Below are 20,704 nucleotides of genomic sequence, written 5' to 3'. Positions count from 1 at the left end.
TTTCTATGTCATCAGAGAGAACACAGTACAACTGAAACTAACTTTATTTGTTTTCGTATAGTCAACGCCAGGGAAATCTCCCCCCCCCCCCACACACACACACAAACATATTTAGGGACAATACTGCAATCAAGAGATTATATATTTTCCGCTTCAACACAAACAGTAAATGTGATAAAATGCTTCATAATGTTACGTTTGTTCTTTTTGTTTTGCTTAATTATGTTATTATTTTGTTTCTGTCTCTCGCGTTAACTGTTTCAGTCAAGCCTGTATACTGTTTTTGAATATATTCAAAAACATGTTTCACTGTCCATTGTTCAGATTTAATATTAATTTGGTGTACAAATGGTCCAGTCTTTAAAATATTGATTTGACCAACACAGAGCTGTTGGAACGTTACTACGGGTTTTAGTCCAAACGCACGGGTATCAAATACTTCACTATAGTATAGCTATTTCTTTTTCGTACATATTGTTCCACCACTCAACGTGGGTGTATGGTACTGGTATTGTGCTCTTCAACTATAGGCATAATTAAGACTTGAAAAACCAGTAGTACTATTAGTGCATTGAAAACAAATTGATTAAAATAGAAACATATTCATGAACAAGCGTATTGTATTGTATTACTGTATTGTGACGAATATGGTAATAATATTCTTAAACTAATATATTTCTAAGATTATTTTCCGTAATAGCATTCTGAAAACAGCTGATATCTACAAGAAATGAAATGTAAAGTATTAAGTTTACTGCCCCATGTCATCTAAGGCTAGTAAAACGCCCTTGTGTAAAATTAAATATGCAGTATGCAAATTCCGCATGCAGCAAAACGCAATGACAGTTACATGTCGCATTCATTTCTGTCTTATTGTGCTTTTATACCTCTGTACAATATTATCCCAATGTGTATAGCATATAATACATTGTTAAGGAATAGTACAATTAGCCTATTATGTTGCCATCTGATTATGATGATGTAAATACAGGTTTTATTGTCCTCTGAGTTTTATGACGATGTCTTATGTTCCCATGACACTAACGAACAACCATGCGGCGTTATGATATGATACAAAAGGTCTACACATAATGTATTCATACTGGGGAACAGCATCATTGTTTACTTGAGATAATAGTGATGCACTTAAAACGAAAACTATATATTCATGACGTTTATTTTTTAGACTCCCATGTTACACAATGAGGACACTAACACTGAACTTGCCTAAGTTTTGTTGCATTTTTAGTGTTGCTTATCAGCCATCGAGCGTTAGATGTTGTACTTACTGTCATTTAAACACATTGACGTTACATTCTTACAAAAGTATAAGAAGTTAGCAGCAGCTTGAACACGATCTTATTACACCACTAATCAGGTGAGCAAAATGTTGTTTTAATATTTTAATGAAATGGACCCGTAAAGATCCGGGTAAGAAATTGTCTTCAGTAGCCCATGCTTGTCATAAGAGTCGACTTACAGAATCGGGTGGCTGGATGACACATTTCATTGTATCCCAATTTCGTAGATCGATGCTCATGATGTTGATCACTGGATCATCTGGTCCAGACTCGATTATTTACAGAGCGCCGCCACGAAGATGAAATATTGCTGAATGTGGCGGCAAACAACAACCAATCAATTTAATTAATTGTGCAGTGCCATATAGTATATGGGTTGGAGCACGTCATTCCACGCCATTCTCACACAAACGTTGACGTCATTTTGAAAGTGTCATCTGCCAACTGTGGAGCCCGCCTTCTTCAAGACCAGAACACCTCCGACATCAGTTTCAGCCTCGTTTCCCCACCGTCTGAGTCTACTACGATGTCATCAACATCAACCACGACACCAACAACTACTATTTCACCATGCGGTTATCCTCCTGCAGTCCTCAACGGGGAGCTTGTAAGGATAACGTCATCGACGGCGGAGTACGGCTGCCTCACCGGCTTCGTCATGAGCGGCTCCAAAGTCATTGTTTGCAGCGGCTCCAACTGGGCGACTGACCTCCCGTCGTGTACTGTCATTGACCAGAGTCCCGAGGTCTATGTGTTTGGTAAGGCGGGTATGCTTCCGTTTCATAGTCAGTTAGTAACATTCTAATCACTTTACTTAATGAGAGAGCAAACATTTTTTCTAAATCAGTTCACATTAATTTCAAGAATCATGTCAGTTTTTTTCATGGAATAATTGCCAGGGGTTTAATACAACTTTGAAATGAATATGAATAATACCACGACATCATAGAATATTGTTGAATACATGCTACAGAAGGATTCGATGGAACAAGTTCGATTACGTAATGACCATGTACTTATGGATCACCGTCAAAAAGGCAGTGACCAGGTTTTCGTGAACAGATGAGCGGATCCTGCTTCACCCTTAGCAACCGCCAGGAAGTGTCTAGAGAACATAAAAACATATGTATATACCTCCATATAATCATAATAATATATCATGCATTACATTTATAACGCAATGACATATACCGGATGTTTTTTATCCTTGCCACTTGCTGTATGTTATAACGAAGTACGGCTACAGCGAACTAGTCAGTGAGTGAGTGAGTCAATATTTAACGGCGCATCGAGCGACCTACAATTAGTCGTCATTTAAAAAAAATTCTAGCTTACCACTTTTCCTTTCATGAAGTAAATATTGCCAGGGTCCAGGGATAGCATATTGTTTTACGCTACGTACCTTAAAACAATTAGCACACTGCTCACTCTCGAGGTGGCCTCTCTGGCTCATGCTATGCACTTGATTGTCTCGCTCTTGAGAGGTACATGTACATGTATTTCAATGGGATGATTCAGAATCCTACTCTTCAAAATTTTGCTTAAAGCGACACAACATGTAACTCATGGCTGATGGATATAACGAATAATAGGATAATTTCTGACGTCTTTGACATTGCTAGCGGTATAAAACAATACTTTTACAAAGCAGTAACTGATATGATCTCCTAGCCGTTAGATCTTCATGGCTCGATCTATTCGAGAGAACAGGGTTAAAATTTATCTTCAGTACCCCATGCTTGTCGTAAGAGGAAGCTAAGGTAGGAGGATCAGGTGGTCAGACTCATTGACCTGGATGACCCACGTTATCGTATTACATCGTAAACTCTACTATTTACAGACCCCTATGTAACTGGAATATTGCTGAGTAATACAATACTCCGTAAAGTGAATATAATGTCATAGATCACCTCAGTGTACAATACAAGTCAACTAACCACCTGTCTAATTTCCATTCCAGAGAACTCACTTTGTAAGTTTGACATCCAACATGTCTTCCCCAGCTTCCCCAGTGTGTTTATGTTATCGGCGACAATCTACACGATATCCCTGTTAACCCACCCCCTTGTATCCTGAACCCTTCTGAATCAGATAACTCCCGTGCTGTTTGTTTTGTGCCCTGGCATGTTGTGTTTTGGTAACGCTGGTGTGTTGTGTGTGTACATTGTTATCAATATCGTAGTGTGTTTTAATAATTGAATTCATTGTTATTCGACATTCCACATTTTTTTTTACTTCTAGATAGCCAGTCTCGGGGTTTAAACGTTTTGACCTATACCAGTCTTGCGTCATTTTTCGTTCATGAATCGATGTATTTGCTCGAAGATATAGGTGTGAACGTATGAATCACCGAAATTTGTGAATTCTCCCATAACTGACATTCAGCCTACTACGTTTACAACGAACACTTGTTTATAACGAACACCCTTGTTTAAAACGAACACTCTTGTTTACAACGAACACTCGTTTATAACGAATTGGCACTTGCTGTATATTTTAGTAGAAACTGCGTATGAAAAACTACAGTGATGACTAAAACTAGTTTTCCCTTAGCATAGCTTACTGAATAGTATAATCGAATTCTACTTAGAGTATATTTACATACTGATGGAGGAGCGTATAGATTAAATGGAATGAAATATGTAATATTTCCGCGTATATTACTTTACTCCCTGATCATCAATGGCGATTATATCGTTAAGTAAAAACAAATGAAAGAATTTTGACAGTATACATAAACCAGAAATGTGCTTATTGTTCCTATTGACTCGTATCCCTTGTACGGGTCTGAATCCGATGATCGTGGATTCCAGGTTCGTTCTGGTTTGTGGCTAAGAGACAAATCTAAGACCTGGTGACAATTTGTGATTTCTGCCAATATTAGGCTAAACGTCATGACCTGACAGATCATGTTTCAAAGAGCGTGGACGGTGGGGTAGGCAAATGACGAAAGCGTTCGCTCATCACGTCGAAGACCGTGGGATCTATTCCCTACATGGGTACAACGTGTGAAGCCCATTTCTGGAGTCCTCGCCATGATGTTGCTGGAATATGGCTAAAAGCGACGGAAAACTAAAATCACTCACTCCACCTTTTTGCAGCTGACTGGTGGCAATACTTCCTGGCTGCTCTCCTCTCCTTCATCGCTCTCCTTCTCCTTGCCTTCCTCATCTGGTGCTGCTGCTGGTAAGTTACCTCGTTATAACGACAACCTCTTGTAATGTAACTGGGTACTAGATGAGATGCCTCGATATAATGCCAACTTCATAATAAACTCTTGTAAACGGTACTAATCACAATAACAGAGCAAACAAGTAATTAAAGATACCGTGCCTCCGTATCGACAATAAATAATACGTTTCTGTTAACTTTCCTATTTTTGTCTATGGTTATTGGGACTGAAAACCTTCAAATTAACTAATATCACGTGAGTGAACCTGTGTAGGTTAATGCTGACCAACACATGAACATAATTTGAAGTAGCAAATCCAGGCATCAAAGGGACGCGACTCTGCACATCATCGGTACTTCCGCGATCTATTCTAAATATAGATATAGATATAGCATATTCTAAACTCATACTGCCTGGTTCAACTGGCTTCCCGTTGCACGTAGGAGTGAGTGAATGAGTTAAGGTTTACCCCGCTCTTAGCATCATTACCCTTTACACAGATGCGTATCAAGTACAAATTCGAAAGGAAAATGCACCTAACTATTTAAATTAAGTTCGTATTATTTTTTTTAACTGTTGTGTATCCTCTGTCAAGCAATTCGACAAAAGTATTCCCCGCTGGAAGCAGCTCGGGCGGATGTTGCAGTTCTTGCGGGAAGTCAGGAGGACGCACCACTGCGCATGACGACATACACGATTCCCAGAAGTACTATCATTCCAGAACTGGGCTTATCGAAATGGACGATGGTATTTACCTGGTGCCGATGCGACAAACGAGCAGTAAGGTAAATTCGACATTTTATCGCATTAATGAAAACTACAAAAGTATGTCCATCATGTTATGAAATCTTTGATTAAAACAGTTCACTGTTATGCCATGAGCGTGCAGTTGTCATCATTGAGTTGCCTTGATTCACTCATATAATTTTCAGTTATTTCTCTTTACACCCAAAATAATATGAACCTGATGATAATCAAGACTGGGTGTACTCTCCCAAAAGTAAGATTTAGAGCCCCATACTGCATGCGGAAGTGATACAGACGCCGAAATTCCGTCAGTTTTTAATGACCTGTTATTTAACCCGATTACTTTGCAGAAGCCTCTCAGTAACGACCACACCCCGGTACATCCCGACAGCCCCCACCCCACGCCCCGGAGTGACGGACAGATACGCTTCATGCAAGTAGTCCAGGAAGTGGTGGATGAAGACAAGAACCGGAAGAAAGCAAAGTCAGTGAACCAGTGGATGCCTCACTCACATCCGGTTAGAAACATCAACACCAGTACAAAGTAGTGCGCGATGGTACACATGCGTGTCTGATGCAATCTTGCGGATATTGTGAATAAATCAACAACGCTCTGCCGTTTCATAGATACTCAGTTATATTATATTCAACAGACAATCCGATCATGGGCATTGAGAAAGACTGCACCCCCAGTACTCATTGATTGTCTCAGCTAACCCAAAAGGAGATAGGGTAGTCAGAGTACACGATCCGGCAATTGTGGGTCGTCGTGCTCATGTTATCGATCACTGGTTCGTCTGATTAGGCATCTTTATTTACAGAATATCGTTATATAGCTGAAACGTGGTCTGTTCAGTAAACACAGTTACTAATTATCGGTTAGCTCAGTCTAAGTAAACTTAGTCTCAGTGTGTTTCGTTACACTCCACCACTGAGTCTAACAAAACCTAGTAGAAGGTCGTGTCAGGTAACCTTTGAGCGACCAATGGCCGTCAAACCAAACGCGAGACGGTTGAATAGGTTTAACCAGTCAGACAACGGCTACTATTTAGGGATCGGAGGGACTTTCAAAATATTCAGGTGACTGACACAGATGTCTCCACAAACAAAAATCCGCACATAACACAATTATTTGACCTGCAGTTTTTGACGCTTTGGGGTTTCTGTTGACATGGTTGCCATTACCTAATATTTTCGCAAGATGACATCCTTGAATATTGCCAAAAACACTATTTTCAGCGACTGTTTACTCACCATTGTCATGGTTGTACGTACGCATGCCCCATCCCGAAGCGAGCGTGTGCTAAATAGCATTCGGAATCGTTCGGGTACGAACCTTTTCGAGATAAAAAGTTCAGAAGGTATGTGCGAATGTCCACTTTCGCGATTTGGTAAGATGTGTTCTGATTGATCAATCTCAAAGGTTACCTGACGCGACCTCCCATAAGGTTTTGTAGTGTAGTGGAGTGTAACGAAAAGTATACTTAGACTGTGGTTAGCTGGTCAGGAACTCTCGATACATTTCTCAAAATAATTGATGATGGTTTATATTTTTTCCTGTGAACTCTACTTCATCTGAATGCTCATCCAAGTCTCAGGAACAATGGACTGGCAGTGCCTTTCTGATTATAGTGATGATTTGCCTTTCCCAACTGAAATTAATTCTATGGCGCTGCATTATGTATCATTTATTGGACCTGTGAGTGAGATTTGTTGTCAATTTTTGTTTTCGACCATGATGGTAGCTCGTTTAATGACACACTAACTGAAGTGAGGGTGTCAGGTGTCCTGCTGGTTAAGGCGTTCGCTCGTTTAGAGTTTATTGAGGTCAGAATCACAACACTTGATGAGCTGTATTGCACAAAAGTGTTATAAACACATATACCTCCTACGCGGTTTTTACTTATTAAGGGTAACCGTTTTATGCTGGACTAACTTCCTTCAGTAGTGAGTGATGTTAGTTTTACGACGCTTTTAGCAACACTCCAGCTGTATCAGTCGAGGGACACCAGAAACGGCCGGGCTTCATACATTGAACCAGTTTGGGGAATCGAACTCGAATCTTCAATAAATTCTAACGCCAAGCAAGTAGGAATGACTGATGCAGACTGAAAACGTAGTGAACAAGAAGTGTTTGGTTTATGGTAACAAATTTCATATTTTTATTACCGTTGGGTTGTGGACATTGGCTGGACTACTGCCAGTCTAGTAATTCTAGTTTCCAGTGTATATATTGTATTGCGTGGCAGTTTAGTAGGAATACATAATTATATTGTTTCTGATACTCTCTGTGACGCTGAAACATCTCAAAGCGATTTTTTTATGTTTATAACAGCAAATATACGAATGTGATTAGAAATCTTAAAATAATTTGTTAAAATTAGTGATAATATATATTACAAATTCTTGAATCTCAATGTTATGAAGGACGTCTAAAGGGACATATCAAAAAGGGGAAAATTCATTGTTAGCACAAAAAATGTATGAATTTCTGTGTAAATATATTTCTGTTGTTCTAACTTGTTGTGTTGTCCGTGTAGATATTCGTGTTTCGTGTTTCTTTGTTCATCACAGTAGGGTATGCGGTGTACTGGAATCTCAGAAAGTTCGTGTATAGGTATTTGTTATGTGTATAACTTATTTCAATAAACATGTCATCCGAACAATTGCTTATGTTCCTGACTGATTGATTGGCACGCTCCTCGTCAGTGTTCGTCACTGCATCACACTCGTCGCTGTATCACACTCCTCGTCACTGTATCCAACTCCTTGTCACTATATCTCGCTCCTCGTCACTACATCATAGTCCCCATCACTCTATCTCACGCCTCGTCACTCTATCACACTCTCCGTCACTGTCACGCTCCTCGTCACTTTATATCACTCCTCGTCACTGTATCCCACACCTCGTCACTGTATCCAACTCTTTGTCACTCTATCAGACTCTTCGTCACTATATCACACTTCTTGTCACTGTATCACATTCCCCGTCACTGTGTCACTCTCACCGGCTCTCAAACTCCTCGTCACTGTATCTCACTCACGTTACTGTATCTCACTCCCCGTCACTCTATCTCACTCCTCGCCACTTATCCCACTCTTCGTCATAGTCCTCGTCATCGTCAATTAATATAACGGACCAGTTTCCGGCCCGGGTGTATATTAAACATAACAGTCGTGAAGCCAAGTTGCGTTTGTGTCCATTACTCGTACAAACCAGTTTGAATATGACACCGTTTGGAACAGCATACCAGTCTCTGTGGAACCTTAGCTGCAGATTCAGGGGCACTATTAGATATTGATCTTGACGTATCTCTGAGATCCGGTTACCATGACTACAAGGATATATAGTTCGTTTCTGATCTCAACGCCCACCCACGCGCACTGTGTTGGAACGATTAAGTCACACAGAAAAGTGGTATGGCTCGCAAATAATCCGTTTTGGACTAAATCTGTCGATGAAAAAAGGTAGAATTACATTCTCAACTAGCAGAGAAACTATGGAATACTTATGTAACTATACTTACTTACTTATGAAATACTGCTATATAAAAGTATATTATATATTCAGCAACATTCAGGTCTGTGTGTGGAGGTGGGGAGAGGGCAGGTGTGAGTGAGTGAATGGACTCTGTGTCTCTGTGTGTGCTCGTGTGTGTGTGTGTGTGTGTTCGAGTGTGTGTGTCTGTGTATGTGTGTGCGTGCGTTTGTGTGCGTGTGTGTTTCTACCAGCCCGAACCTATGCCAGGGTTATGGTGCTAGCTCATTCACTGTCTACCGCAGATCAAAATATATACCCCACTTACACATAACATAAGATCTAGTCGGCCTGTCTTGACTTATCCCTGCAATACCGAGCGCTATACAAGATAAGGACAACGTGAACACCACACGGACATTTCCGGCTAATTTTACTAAACGGAACGGATATGTTATGTATGAGGTATTCCCTTAATATTTCAGCAAACAGGAGTTCAGCATAGTTCGAGTACATGACACAACGGTATGAGCCGAAACTTCTTCAGTCTTTGAAGTTGGACACGTATGTTCAGAAAGAACTCTAACGAGAATCTGTAAAAGGTACAAGCATGTCTGTAAATCTATACGCGTGATTTCGATCGGATCACGCATAACACGAGGGGTTGATGATATATCATTATTTAAACCCTTCTGGATCTCAAGAACGGAACTGACATCGTGTGTGGGCGTCTTGTTCAATGGGAGTGTTACTCTCTGCTAACACAAATGGTTGATCATAAATATAAATCCAGTGTAAAAGTGAAGTCAGTAAATAAAACAGGACACCCACATGAAACCACGGACCAAAGAGATGACGTGTTTATATTACGTCGTGTGCTTACGTTGAAAGGAAACACTAAGTCTTGTTATCCTTTTTTATGGCGTAAAGTGACATTTGGTATGTCTTTGAGATAAGGATACGTCGGCCTGGGCGTGTCCGTGACGTAATCAGACATGCAGCGTGGAGTGTCTATGACGTAAACAGGCATGCAGCATGATGTGTGGTTGACGTAAGGAGACATGCCGTTTGGTGTCTCTATGACGTAAAGTAACGTTTTGGGTGTTTATGACGTAAGGATACGTCCATCTGGGTATGTCCGTGACGGGAGACGACATACAGCTTGGTGTGTCTAAGAAAAGAGACGCAGTGTGTCATTCCGCTTTTTGGGGACATGTCGTATAGAAGAGACAAATAACCTACTTGTCGCCAATTTAGATAATATGTGAAATACATCACATATCTACCATTCGTAGAACGCAACAAATAACGATCGCATCCAATATCGCTTGCAGGACATGACATAAAGAGAACAAATTGATCTACAATGTCCACAATGCCTGATCCACAGGGTTATTGACCCAGATTTGGACAGTCCAAAACTGACAAAACCAAAGTTGAAGATTTTCTAATAACAATTCCAATAAATCATTTGATAAGAATGCAGAATAGTGAATTAGTTGTACGTGGGTTTAACGCTCTGATCACGACAAGAGAAGTGGAAAACCCGTTATAAACCAGATAACGTTGCGTCTAACAAGCCACGAGGACGTCAACAACGGAGGCACGCTGCCGCGTAGAGTTCACGTCAACGCCATCATCGCTCACCTCTATTACAGGGTAGGTATCACGGTTCAATCATGATTGGTTCTTCATGTAGCCTAGTTGTGCAAATATCGACCTATGTGTTCCTAGACGCTCCAGGTATTGTGCAGGTGTAATTGGAAACTGCAGGTACTGCCATTGTTGATTTAATGTATTTAACAACAGATTCATGTTTAATTTATCACTTTAGCTATTCGAACCAATGCGAACAGTATTCTTTTTCAGCAAGGGAACATGATACGTATGTATTTTTAATCGTCTAAAAATGATAATATGATAAAGTAATGATTGAAATTTGAACAAATATTTATCATATTTTAATGAACATTTATATATAGTTGTCACATTTATCAGATATGATTACTTGTTTCCTTCTGTGATTTTGATCGTGTTCAATATAATATATATTTGGATTTGCAATGAACCATAAGACATGCCATTGCACTTTGATGTTCGCGTGTAGGAGCCAGCTTGTCAATACAGATTCTCACACAAACACAATTCTCTTCAGAAGTCTCAATTTGTTTGGGCGTTGAAAGATTAAATTCCTGTCTCACTTTGCGCTAAATGTAGTTGTATGCATTTGTTGACAACGCTTTTTGTTGACATTGAAATATATTACAAGTGAAATGTGTCTGTCATATGTGCTGCTCCTTACTTGATTATTAAAGTCCGAGCACATTTCTTCAACCTCATTTGTAAAGCGTGAGTATTCATGAACTATTTCGTGACAGATATTTTCTAATAATGCATTTGACTTTCAAAATATTTGAGTGTATGTGTACATGATATACGGTAAGGAGTATTATGTTTATCATTCAAATGCTTTAACTGATAAAAATTATCAAAATTAGTTTCATAATATCTTCTTTACTTGATATAATTGCCTTCGTAATACTTCTATGAAATGTTTTACATTCAGGTAATACTTCTATGAAATGTTTTACATTCAGGTAATACTTCTATGAAATGTTTTACATTCAGGTAATACTTCTATGAAATGTTTTACATTCAGGTAATACTTCTATGAAATGTTTTACATTCAGGTAATACTTCTATGAAATGTTTTACATTCAGGTAATACTTCTATGAAATGTTTTACATTCAGGTAATACTTCTATGAAATGTTTTACATTCAGGTAATACTTCTATGAAATGTTTTACATTCAGGTAATACTTCTATGAAATGTTTTACATTCAGGTAATACTTCTATGAAATGTTTTACATTCAGGTAATACTTCTATGAAATGTTTTACATTCAGGTAATACTTTCATTTCTTTCATGGAATAAGGCAATACACCTTTTATAGACACGTTCATCAAAGACAAACAGACTGGACTCTAGATCTGGTTTAGTCTTTTGTGGTTACTACCTGGTTCTCCTATTCCATAAACAAATATTTTCTTAGTAGAAAAGTTTGGTACGCATATAATAGTATTTCACTACGAAACGATCGGTGTTAGAACTTTTTACCAGGGCTGTGTCATAATTGCGGAAAGAGTGCTTTCTCTTTCTACTGTGAAGTACTTATATTTGTCTGTTATGGAATTTATATAACGGAGGTAAAGTCCCCTGGCTGTGACTTCAAATTTGTCTGGTTTAGTTAATATGATCACAACTTTCGTAGTGTTAGCTCCATAAGCTTTACAAATGACTCTGTACGCATTTCCCTGTTAATTTCTATGCTCTTTGCTTTTGCCATTCTAGTTTACCACAAACTAACACCGATGTTATAGAGATATTTTGAATATTGTTTTACGTCGCTTTTATCAATACTCTGTGACATTGTATTATCAAAACGTACCGTATACCCACATGAGGAATCGTTCTCATTTCTACGGCGAAACCTCTATGCAACCCTATCACAGCCCACACCTGCAACTTAACGTTGTTACGTTAAAGGAAGTGGTTTCAAATCTACCGAACCCTGTCACATAGTTTTGATATTTATGTGAATCTAACATTCTTTGATATATTTGACAGATATGATTGCATATTCAAGACAGCCATCTGATATCAACACAAAATGCCGTCATCTCCTGGTTTAATTACCACAACAACAGCAGCAACAACAACAACATCAACATCAACCACAACAACAACCACAACAATGTCCACGTTACCCCCCTGCCCCGTCCCCAGTGCGGTGAAGAACGCCCAGCCCCCAACCCTCCTCGGTGGCGGAAATGTAGCAGAATACTCGTGTGCGTTTGGCTTCAAGATGTCCGGCACCTCGAGGGTCTACTGCGACAGGAGAACACTCCAGTGGATGGGCAAGCCGCCATCTTGTACCCTGATTACACACCCGACTCACTGTAAGTGTAGATGACACGGTCGTCTTTAGGGGATTGGGTGGCGTTAACTGAGGGTTGGATGGTCGGTAGAGTGTTTTTTAAAGTTAGAGTGGGGTCGGTATTCAGGTTTATGGCAAGCCGTGCCAATATGGGAAGGTGGTACACAAACCTAAAAATATAATTGTCTAGTTTCGATTTGATGATGGAATTATGATTATGATAAGTAGATACTATTTAATTTAAACTTCTATACCAACATATATCCCTCGTATTTGAAATTAGTGTTTGTGACAATCTCTACGTTCTGTATTCAAGTGTCCATGTCCATATTTCTTAAGTTAGATTTCGCTACTTATTCAATTTACTCTTTAAATACAATCGTTTGTGATGAAATTATATATTTTTCAAAACGTCAAAATATTCTATATCAGATCCTGTATGGGCATACGGCCTGATAGCCGGCCTGCTCGGGCTGATAGCCTTCACTTTCATCGCATGTCTCCTGGCATACTGCTGTGGGTGAGTTCTTGTCTCGTTCACGTATTCTTTGCACAAAGAATGGTATGAAATGTTAAATGTTATCCTTTCGCCTTTATGAATCTCTTTTCTCAACTCAACGTTTATATTGTGTTAACTAAAATACACCGCTTGTCTCACAATGAAGAACGCAGCAAATAAACCTCGAGAATGACCAATGAAATGTTAATACGATACATGACAACGAATACACTGTACCCAACAATATCTGGTGTTTGTTATTTCTATACACCGTGACTGCAAAAAATGCTGTTAAAGAACTGTTGTTTTCAGTACATCTGTAATAAGGGAGGGGAGGAGGGGACTACCAAAAGAAGAACTTTCTACATTGGAGACAAATAGACAAATGGACGTTCTCCTTGCATCAGTGTTGTGAACTCTCATCAAATGACATAATGGAGACAGTTTCGTGTTGTCACAGGTGGTGTCCCAACAGTGTTGCTCCGCTAGGCGGCTCTGCTTCCGGTTCCTGGCCGTGCTGCCGGAAGTCCAGACGGCGGCGACGTCGTTCTTTTTCATCGCAAGATGACGACAGAATGACCGATGTTGAACAGGACGGAGCCTTCTACGTGCCTGTCACTCGTCAATATGTAAGACAAATTCAGATTACATAACACATACCCGTCGAATTTAGAACTTCCTTCTCACAATATGTATGTACTTAGCTACTTTGCATAAAAACAATCGAATTCTCGCATCACAAGTGCCAATTCCATTCTATTTTCAATTACGATAATGTCAAAGGGTTTCTGAAATACTGTTCAAATTTACTTTCTCGCTCTAATATATGCAAATATTCTGCCTTTCGGGTTTCGGTTCGCTTTTCTTAAAAAAAATCGTTTTCCTAGATACTAGATCATAGACTTTCGAGTTAGAATACTAGTATTGGATCTTTGTCATTTTCCACGCATGTCCAGTAGGACGGCATAACACGAAAACTGGGAACGTTTCAGGTCGTCCCATGAACGTAATATCTGGTGTGTTCACTATAAGCACAAGGAGATGCCTGTCACCACCTATGAATGAAATGAAAGTGTGAATTAAAAGCTGGGAAATGTTACTCCATTCGCTTGCTGCCCACATTACTGGTATGCTCAAGATGATCTTTGTAGCACACAGCGATCTAAATCGCCGGAAGAGTTCCGTTAGAGTCAAGTCTGGCTTTGGCTACGAGAACGACCTGTACATTGTAGTTCAACATCAGTGCTGTTGTTATGCGTGTGAAATATCGTAAAGTATACGTAATAACGAGACAAGACAGTCGGTTATTGCATTTAAGGCCACCGCCCCTTATACAAGAGAGTCACATACAATTGAAATACATATTGTAGGGATATACATGAGGACATGGTCTATTGGTCATGATCAAGTGCTCGTTGCGACGAATAAATGAATATTTAACATTGAGAGCTAGGTTACATAGGGTGGATTCATTAGTAGTTGTTAATATACTTGTAAAGCTATCGGTGATGGTTTTGTTGGATAATGTTCCGGGATATACTTGTAACTCAAATCCTCATAAAATGGACAGTCAAGGGTAAACTGTACTTCATCTTCAACTGAAGAAGGACACGACCTGTCAGATTTTGGGACGGACAGTTTTCTGCCTCCGTGTCCCATTAAATCCAACAAACTTATCCTATATTTGGCAAATATGTTTTTATTACACTGAAAAGTAAGTTTAGATAAATACAATTCAGACTGAAGTTTAGACACATGCAATTCAGACTGCATTGCAATACAGATAAAAACATGTAAATATTTCTTAAAAGTTGGTAAAAATACTTGCAACAACATGGCACTAGGTGAATGTGGCAGATTCCCTCTTCAGCTTACTTATATGTCAAGGGCAGTTAAATATTGGTGTAGACTTTTATCTCTCCCAAGTTGTAGGTTGCCCCACCAGTGTTATTTAATGCTAAAGTCACTAGATGAATCTGGACGAACGACTTGGGCATCTCATATCAAGAATATATTATATAGACTTGGGTTTGGCTTTGTCTGGATTGCACAGGATATTGGTAATATTGATGTCTTCATGTCTGTTTTTAAACAAAGACTATCTGATAATCTTTCACAAGACTGGTTCTCATCGCTACATAATACAACCAAGTGTTCTAATTATATACTCTTTAAGTCCACCTTGAATGTCGAATCCTATCTCTCTATAGATATTGCCCCATATTTGAGAAATTCTTTAACAAAATTTAGATGCGGCAAATATAAACTTTGTTCTGAGACTGGCAGATACAACAATATCCCTTATGATTCAAGATTCTGTCACTTTTGCTATCAAATGAATTTGTATGTAACTGAAGATGAAATACATGTTTTACTTTATTGTAAAGCCTACCTAGACATAAGAAAAAAGTTTCTGGATAAATACTTGAAACACCGATATCACAACACAGTTTTATAAACATTATGACTTCAAAAAATATAGATGTTATAAAAAACGTATGCCTATTTTTATGTAATGTTGGGAAAATAAGAGATTCTGATGTATTTAGATAAACGCATGTAAATTCTAATTATACCTATGTTTGTATTTTGGGCCACTGGCCTATTACTGAATAAAATGTCTGTCTGTCTGTCAATTCAGACTGAATTAGAGCTTTAAATGTTCTAATTCATAACGAGAGCTGTTTTCTAGAGTGAACTGCTATTCCTGATAAAACATATCTGCCGCCCGAACTCGAAATTCTTTTTAAAGAATAAAGACATCGCCAACACCCTGGCCTATCCATACCAATCCATAGAGAACAGAAGATTTCTTTTATGTGCCCAGGATATTTACCCATATTATCTAGATGAACCAGCATTTCATACAATATTCTTGGTAGACGACTTTCATGCACCTTCAGAATCTTAAACCTGTCTTTAAGGCACCATATTTGTTTAATTAATATGCATGTGGTGTCTCGTGCATTCACCGTAAATCATACAATTTGGAGTAGCGGGTCCGAACATTAAAAACTTCTTGTAGGCCATAGGATAAAGTCTCTCTCGTAGCGCTGAAATCCCCACTCTCCCGATCCATACAATAACATGGGTTGTACCTGGGCATCAAACAGTTCGAAAAATATATTTAGAGTTAATATTCCTCATTCATCTGAGACAGATAAAATGAAGTCATTGCTTTCTTTGCACGTAGGAACAGGTTATAGTCACAGCGTCTTAGATTCATCGTATGTTAAAACATTATTCCTAGATATTTAATATTGATTAACAATAGCAACAGATTTTCACTACAATATACCATTTCTCCATTTTCTCCTTTGTTATAGCGCCGCCGCTTCTAAATGTGACTATATTAGTTTCGTCAAAAGTTAAAGGATAGTTTCCAGTTTTTATAATAGCTTTCAAGAACATTTAACTGATTTGGCAAACCACAATTTCTTCAGGCATCAAGATGCCAAACAGAAGCACAAACAGTTCTATCATATCTGGAAACATCTTTACACCATGTTTGCCATTTTGCATAACATCATAACAGAATTCGTTAACGAAAAATGAAAACAAAATCTGGTTTACAATGCATCCTTGTCGTAGTCCCTTTGGGCAATCAGAAATCTGAACATTACATGAGAGCCACATCGTACACAATATTTTAGATATGAATGCATTGTTTTTAACATAAGTAATAACACGGACAACGATATCAGATCCGGGCAGTTAATCTCCCGAGTAGCGGATTTCCTTCGCTGGTGTTGGAGACTTCTGCCAACATCTTTACACTTTCACATTCTGTATGCGGTGGTGTGATAGCATAGGTACATCTCAGCTCTTCAAATCTGATGATTTCAACAACGTAATCAGCCAATTTACAATGAATTGTATCCCTACTTCAAGTATGATGTATATAGTATTGCCTATGTGTATGTACAGCAACGAGTGTTTATTATTTGCTGTGTGTACGTTTGTTATTTCTGTGTTGCAGACGAACAACTCTCGCCATGTACAGAAAACCGTCCGCCACATTGTCGTTTCAGAGCCAAATAAAGGCCATCCAAATATGGTGAGTACACTATAAATATTTGTGTAAATTTTGAATGTCGACAATTTAAAAAGTATGTATTGGTTGTATCCTTGAAGAAAATAAGTCCTTCACAAGAACCATACTTGAGACAACATTACGCTCTGGCACTGGTCAATGGCACAGTTTCCCGAACACCTGGTGTCATCGCTGTTGATACCGATTCATAGACACACGCTTATGAAGTACAATTGACTGATTTAGTAGAGATTTCTGATGATTTTAAAAGTCGTTTGTCTCCTTTTATTTAAAGAAACGTTTCACAACACTATCAGCCACTAAGAGATTGATTACGTATTCTTATTCAACCAGCTGAGCTGAGAATGTTAAGTCATTTGTAAATTTTGACCAATAAAATAACGTCATCTTGTGTTGTCATGGATACAGGGGCGATTTCATTTGACGAGGTTGAACTAGAACATATTACTTTGTGTCTCTGCTGGATAATTATGTTTCCTTCGTTGCCCCAGTATACTAAGACCATGGGTAATATATATTCTTCATTAGGAACTGATAATCAGGAATTCCTGGTGACCAAAGCCTAATGGCAGCATCTTGGTTGCGTAATTGTCTTGTTCCTTTTTATCGAAATGTCTTGTTATTGCAATTATCTGTTTATGTTTCAAAATCTTAGCGTTTTTTCTCATTGCTTCGATTATTTTCTCATTATATTAATTATTTTCTCCATAGCTCAAATTTATTTCAAAATTTATTTCGTACATAATAACCAGATTAACAGTAAAAACCCAAAATATATAAATAAATGATTCAAATTATGAAAATTCTTACTTAAAAATGGTTCTACAGCAGCATGAACAGGCTTTGGTATGATCTAAGTAATCCATGCGGTATTGTTACACAGGTGGTAGATGGCTACTATACGTCCAACGCCTACATGATGCCAGGAAAGACGCAACCATCACAACAACCGAAGTGGATGCCACATAGCCACCCCGTCCGAAACAACAATGACAGCACCAGATAGCAACACCGTCAAGAAACCACCCGTAACGTCAACAACGCCATCAAAATACGCCGTCCTATGAATACCTATCCTGCTGTTACTGCAAATGACGTTGTCATAGGAATTCGGTTTATACGTGGAGTGTAGAAACAATGGGGAAAAAATCATCAAAAACGTTTCTCTCTTATAAGCAAAATACTTTTGTTTAAGGAATTTTTTTTCGGTTGTGCGTGAAAAACATGTTTCACAATTGTTTATCACGGTTCAGTTCAGGAATTATCCGAAAAAAAACTACAATTGCTGCTCTACGAAATAGAGAAATGTTAGTCCAGTTCAAGTATTCCAGTCAGTGTGTGACACACATGTTCTTTCCATGTATTAATCCCTAAAGAAAAACAAGTTGCATATTTGCCATTCATATATAGGTGCTTAACCTTAGACTCTATTTCTTTCCTTGTAAGGCTAATCTTATATAACTGTATATAGAAAAAAGGGAAATATAGAATCCAAGATATTAAAATATCATTTTCGATATTAGTTTCTTCATTTAACTCTAAAAGGGGATATACGATCTTTTGAAATAAATTTCAAAATATCATTAAGGTATAATTCTTGCTCGAGCTCTCAGAAACCAAAACAGCTTAATTTTTTAAATCAATTTGAATCAGTATGACACATGTTGTGATGAATTTTAACCCTATACCCGCTGAAGACTAATCATTCCGTAAATAAACTGTATATAGGATATTATTAGAATTTAAGAAATAAGAACAAAAATTCGCATTACTCGAAAAAACTTATTCACATTTTCCATATTTAAACCACGTTATAAATTCAACCTTGACATATCCCGGTTCAGTGATTGAGAGGTATATTTTTTCATCACTGGTGAACATTTTTTAACTTCACCAACGCTATCACACTGATTACACTTTGGGGTTCGAAATATCGATTATACAACACACTAAAGGTTCGCTGTAATAGATATGTAAATAAAAGCGGAGGAATATCTGATTTATTAGTGAAAAAGAGTTTTTTAAAAAGTTAATAAAATTTATAGGCACATATGAAGAGATGAAAGAAATATAGGCTGATAAAAGGTGTCTTGTAACTGACAACCGAACTATTCACAAAGCAAACTCAGATGTGTGTTAATGTAAGTTTATTTGTCACCGACCTGTATGTCCCATCTCATTATTATCTTGTCACCTGCCCTACATGCTAATGAAAACATTTTGTCAACTTCACTTTTAAGACTATTTTCTTCTTTCTTATCGTTGTACTTGTGAAGATCTGGGTTAGAATTGATCTTCAGCAACCCACACATGTCGTAAGAGGTGACTAACAGGTGGTCAGACTCACTGACTTGGTTAACAGATGTCATCGTGTTCATTATGATCATCATGCTCATTATGTTGATCACGGGATTGTCTAGTCCAGATTTCATTATTTACTCACCGGCGTCAAACAACCCAAACAAAACGAAACAACAAAAACCCAAACATATTATCTTCCAATACGGAGAGAAATCACGTCATATTTTTTTGAGTCAGTTCAAATTTCAATCTGATTGGGCGGGTAGTCGTGGCTGATTGTTGACCTTCGATATTTGATAAAACATTGCTATGAACAGCATTCCAGTTTGATGTTTGATGTTTCATGAAGTGATCCCAGTTTTACACGCGTTTCCCCTTATGAAACCCAAGAGGACGGAAACAAATCTAAAATCTAAAAAAATGCGGCAAATCGTGATTATAGGTCTGCGGCACATCAACAGCACACCGAAAACATAATCCACGTCACAGACTAGCTCATCCATCTGTACAAGAATATGAGCAGGTACATGCACTGACTTCTTTTGTTTCACCTCAGCATTCACTTCTCCCTGCGTCTCAGTAGTTTGGTACTTGCTTCTCTGTTAACCGGACATGTGTACAATGTAACAGAACTATGGAAACCATCCTTAAACTTGGTCAAGTTCTAAGTAGCACCATGTCGTCCCTTCAGTAAGAAGATAATCGGGGATTGTATGCATGCAAGATATTTTTTTAGATTACAAAAAATATCTATTAAAATTTAGAGTAGATATTTAATGTGAATGAATAAAATGTTTGAAAATTGTTCTGTCCATGCTGACTTACGGCAGGTTGTCGTTTTAGTTTACACAAGTGTATAGAGTTGTCAAAACCAGTAGATGTTTACGTTTCATGCTAAGAGTTTTTTACTGGAAGAAACCTTTATGAATGTATATTAATTTTAGAGATTCGAAACTTCAAATGGATGTATTTATTGTTGTATATTCATGTGATATATGTATATTTATATTTGCAACTGATATAATAAAACCGTTTATGACAAAAAGTGTCCATTTTACAATGAGTATTTTCATTTTCTGACCTGTCCCCTAGAACGTTTGTGTGGTTTGATGCGTGAAGGTAGGTACTGGACGTACACGTATCACGGTGTTAAAGCAGCATTAAGGATTCGTTAAAAACAGAAGCACAAATACCATGAACTTAAAAGATCATG

At 38.1% G+C, this 20,704-nt stretch overlaps 3 protein-coding genes across 5 annotated transcripts in view; 2 read left to right on the top strand and 1 right to left on the bottom strand.

Moving 5' to 3' along the window:
• Window positions 1–1,738: 1,738 nt before the first annotated feature.
• Window positions 1,739–7,887, top strand: LOC137297065 (uncharacterized). The gene is made up of 4 exons (XM_067829033.1): window positions 1,739–2,059; window positions 4,403–4,487; window positions 5,069–5,258; window positions 5,571–7,887. Exons 1-4 carry the CDS (start codon window positions 1,828–1,830, stop codon window positions 5,766–5,768), a joined length of 705 nt encoding a protein of 234 aa, XP_067685134.1. The 5' UTR covers window positions 1,739–1,827; the 3' UTR covers window positions 5,769–7,887.
• Window positions 7,888–10,420: 2,533 nt separating this feature from the next.
• LOC137296244 (uncharacterized) lies at window positions 10,421–20,536 on the top strand. 3 transcript variants are annotated; one of them, XM_067827988.1, is made up of 6 exons: window positions 10,421–10,471; window positions 12,328–12,659; window positions 13,070–13,157; window positions 13,597–13,765; window positions 17,116–17,193; window positions 18,074–20,536. In XM_067827988.1, the coding sequence occupies exons 2-6, from the start codon at window positions 12,371–12,373 to the stop codon at window positions 18,194–18,196; spliced, it is 747 nt and encodes a 248-aa protein (XP_067684089.1). In that variant the 5' UTR covers window positions 10,421–10,471; window positions 12,328–12,370; the 3' UTR covers window positions 18,197–20,536. The 3 variants fall into 3 exon arrangements, with proteins under 3 accessions (XP_067684089.1, XP_067684088.1, XP_067684090.1); XM_067827987.1 differs by lacking the exon at window positions 10,421–10,471 and adding an exon at window positions 10,480–10,583; XM_067827989.1 differs by lacking the exon at window positions 10,421–10,471 and adding an exon at window positions 11,037–11,137.
• LOC137296241 (dipeptidyl peptidase 1-like) overlaps window positions 12,787–20,704 on the bottom strand; it is a 106,160-nt gene continuing 98,242 nt past the window's right edge. Inside the window, exon 9 of the mRNA XM_067827983.1 lies at window positions 12,787–12,797. The gene's annotated coding sequence lies outside the window, so the exon portion shown is untranslated. The remainder of the gene's footprint in view (window positions 12,798–20,704) is intronic.

This window comes from Haliotis asinina, chromosome 9 (assembly GCF_037392515.1).
Source record: "Haliotis asinina isolate JCU_RB_2024 chromosome 9, JCU_Hal_asi_v2, whole genome shotgun sequence".
NCBI lineage: Eukaryota > Metazoa > Mollusca > Gastropoda > Lepetellida > Haliotidae > Haliotis > Haliotis asinina.
This window is presented reverse-complemented; position numbering and strand designations above follow the sequence as displayed.